This window comes from Calidris pugnax, unplaced genomic scaffold (genome assembly GCF_001431845.1).
Source record: "Calidris pugnax isolate Ruff unplaced genomic scaffold, ASM143184v1 scaffold1238, whole genome shotgun sequence".
NCBI classification, from domain to species: domain Eukaryota; kingdom Metazoa; phylum Chordata; class Aves; order Charadriiformes; family Scolopacidae; genus Calidris; species Calidris pugnax.
In genome coordinates, this window is record NW_015091811.1 from 17,564 (window position 1) to 21,031 (window position 3,468).

General features: G+C 61.4%; 1 protein-coding gene across 1 annotated transcript in view; it reads left to right on the plus strand.

The window, feature by feature from the left end:
* The window catches only part of LOC106900087 (plasminogen activator inhibitor 1-like), a 31,943-nt gene that overhangs the window by 10,708 nt on the left and 17,767 nt on the right, over nt 1–3,468 (plus strand). Inside the window, exon 2 of the mRNA XM_014962072.1 lies at nt 1,537–1,805. Within this exon, the coding sequence (XP_014817558.1) occupies nt 1,537–1,805 (269 nt within the window). The remainder of the gene's footprint in view (nt 1–1,536; nt 1,806–3,468) is intronic.

Here is a 3,468-nt window from a genome sequence, read left to right on the forward strand (position 1 = left end):
AGGGACTGGGACCAGTATCAAGACTGGGACTGGGACTGGGATGGGGCCTGGGACCAGCAAAGGGACTGGGACCAGTATCAAGACTGGAACTGGGACTGGAACTGGGATTGGGACTGGGACTAGAACCAGCACAGGGACTGGAACCAGTATTAAGACTTGGAGTGGGACTGGGATTGGGACTGGAGGCAGCACCGGGACTGGGACCAGTATGAAGACTGGGACTTGGACTGGGACTGGGATTGGGACTAGGACCGGCACAGGGACTGGGACCAGTATCAAGACTTGTACTGGGACTGGGATTGGGACTGGAGGCAGCACCGGGACTGGGACCAGTATGAAGACTGGGACTTGGACTGGGACTGGGATTGGGACTAGGACCGGCACAGGGACTGGGACCAGTATCAAGACTTGTACTGGGACTGGGATTGGGACTGGAGGCAGCACCAGGACTGGGACCAGTATGAAGACCGGGGCTGGGACTGGGACTGGGACTGGGACTGGGACTGGGACTGGGACTGGGATTGGGACTGGGATTGGGACTGGGAGCAGCACAGGGACTGGGACCAGTATTAAGACTTGGACTGGGACTGGGATTGGGACCAGGAATGGGACTAGGACCAGCACTGGGACCAGTATCAAGACTTGGACTGGGACTGGGACTAGAGGCAGCACCAGGACTGGGACCAGTATGAAGACCGGGACTGGGACCAGTATCAAGACTGGGATTGGGACTGGGATTGGGACTGGGAACAGCACCAGGACTGGGACAAGTATCAAGACTGGGACTGGGACTGGAACTGGGACCAGGACTGGGACTGGGACCAGCACAGGGACTGGGACCAGTATCAAGACTTGGACTGGGGCTGGGACTGGGACTAGAGGCAGCACCGGGACTGGGACCAGTATGAGGACTGGGACTGGGACCGGGATTGGGACTGGGACTGGGACCAGCACAGGGACTGGGACCAGTATGAAGACTGGGACTGGGACTGGAACTGGGACCAGGACTGGGACTAGGACCAGCACAGGGACTGGGACCAGTATCAAAACTTGGATTGGGACTGGAAGCAGCACCGGGACTGGGACCAGTATGAAGACTGGGACTTGGACTGGGACTGGGATTGGGACTAGGACCGGCACAGGGACTGGGACCAGTATCAAGACTTGTACTGGGACTGGGATTGGGACTGGAGGCAGCACCGGGACTGGGACCAGTATCAAGACTGGGACTGGGACTGGGACTGGGACTGGGACCAGGACTGGGACCAGTATCAAGACTGGGACTGGGACTGGGACTGGAACTGGGACCAGGACTGGGACTAGGACCAGCACAGGGACTGGGACCAGTATCAAGACTGGAACTGGGACTGGGATTGGGACTGGGACCAGCACCCAGACTGGGACCAGTATGAGGACTGGGACTGGGACTGGGATTGGGACTGGGAGCAGCACCAGGACTGGGACCAGTATCAAGACTGGGACCAGGACGGGGGTCACCATCCCCTCGCTGACCCTTGGTCACTTGGTTCCTTCCAGGATGCAGGTGGCCCCGGTGGCCCCGGTGGCCCTGGTGGCCCTGGCCTGGGTGGCCCTGGTGGGTGCTGGGCCACCAGTAAGAGGAGAGGTGGCCCAACTGGTGGCCGACTTCGGGCTGCGGCTCTTCCGGGAGGCGCTGAGACACCAGAAGGACACCAACGTCATCTTCGCCCCCCACGGGGCCACCGCCGTCCTGGTGGCCCTCCAACTGGCCACCGCTGGGGACAGCCGGCACCAGCTGGAGGTGGCCATGGGCTTCAGCGTCAACGGTGAGGGTCCTCGAGGTCCTTGTCCTCAGGGTGGGGTGGGTGGTGGGGTCCTTGTCCCCATGGTGGACATCTCAGGGTCCTTGTCCCCATGGTGGGACACCTTGAGGTCCTTGTCCCCATGGTGGACATCTCAGGGTCCTTCTCCCCAGGGTGGGACACCTTGAGGTCCTTATCCCCATGGTGGACATCTCAGGGTCCTTCTCCCCAAGGTGGGACACCTTGAGGTCCTTGTCCTCAGGGTGGGGTGGGTGGTGGAGGGTCCTTGTCCCCAGGGTGGGACACCTTGAGGTCCTTGTCCCCATGGTGGACATCTCAGGGTCCTTCTCCCCATGGTGGGACACCTTGAGGTCCTTGTCACCAAGGTGGACACCTTGGGGTCTCCATCCTCATGGGGGGACACCTCAAGGTCCTTGTCACCATGGTGGGGTGGGTGGTGGAGGGTCCTTGTCCCCAGGGTGGGACAACTTGAGGTCCTTGTCCCCATGGTGGACATCTCAGAGTCCTTCTCCCCAGGGTGGGACACCTTGAGGTCCTTGTCCTCAGGTGGGGTGGGTGGTGGGTCCTTGTCCCCAAGGTGGGACACCTTGAGGTCCTTGTCCTCAGGTGGGGTGGGTGGTGGGTCCTTGTCCCCATGGTGGGACACCTTGAGGTCCTTGTCCCCAGGGTGGACATCTCAGGGTCCTTCTCCCCAGGGTGGGACACCTTGAGGTCCTTGTCCCCATGGTGGACATCTCAGGGTCCTTCTCCCCAGGGTGGGACACCTTGAGGTCCTTGTCCCCATGGTGGACATCTCAGGGTCCTTGTCCCCATGGTGGGACACCTTGAGGTTCTTGTCCCCATGGTGGACATCTCAGGGTCCTTGTCCCCATGGTGGGACACCTTGAGGTTCTTGTCCCCATGGTGGACATCTCAGGGTCCTTCTCCCCATGGTGGGACACCTTGAGGTCCTTGTCCCCAGGGTGGGAGGGTCCTTGTCCCCAACGTGGGACACCTTGAGGTCTTTGTCCCCATGGTGGACACCTTGGGGTCTCCAACCTCATGGGGGACACCTCAAGGTCCTTGTCACCATGGTGGGTTGGGTGGTGGGGTCCTTGTTCCTATGGTGGGACACTTCAGGGTCCTTGCCCCCATGGTGGGGGGTGGGAGGTCCTTGTCCTCGTGGTGGTGTGGGTGGTGGGGTCTCCATCCTCACGCCAGGTCACCCATGGGTGTCCCCAGCCCCATCATGGATGTCCCCAACCCAATGGTGGGTCTCCCATGGGTGTCCCCAACCCCACACCACATCACCCATGGGTGTCTCCACTCAGGGTCTCTCACGGGTGTCCCCAACCCCATGGCCAGTCTCCCATGGGTGTCCCCAACCCCATCATGGATGTCCCCAACCCCATCACAGGTGCCCCCTAACCCCACTCAAGGTCTCCCATGGGTGTCCCCAACCCCACACCACATCACCCATGGGTGTCCCCACCCAGGGTCTCCCACAGGTGTCCCCAACTCCATCACAGGTGTCCCCAGTCCCCCTCGGGGTCTTCCATGGGTGTCCCCAACCCCATCATGGATGTCCCCAACCCCACACCACGTCACCCATGGGTGTCCCCACTCAGGGTCTCCCACAGGTGTCCCCAACCCCACTCGAGGTCTCCCATGGGTGTCCCCAACCCCA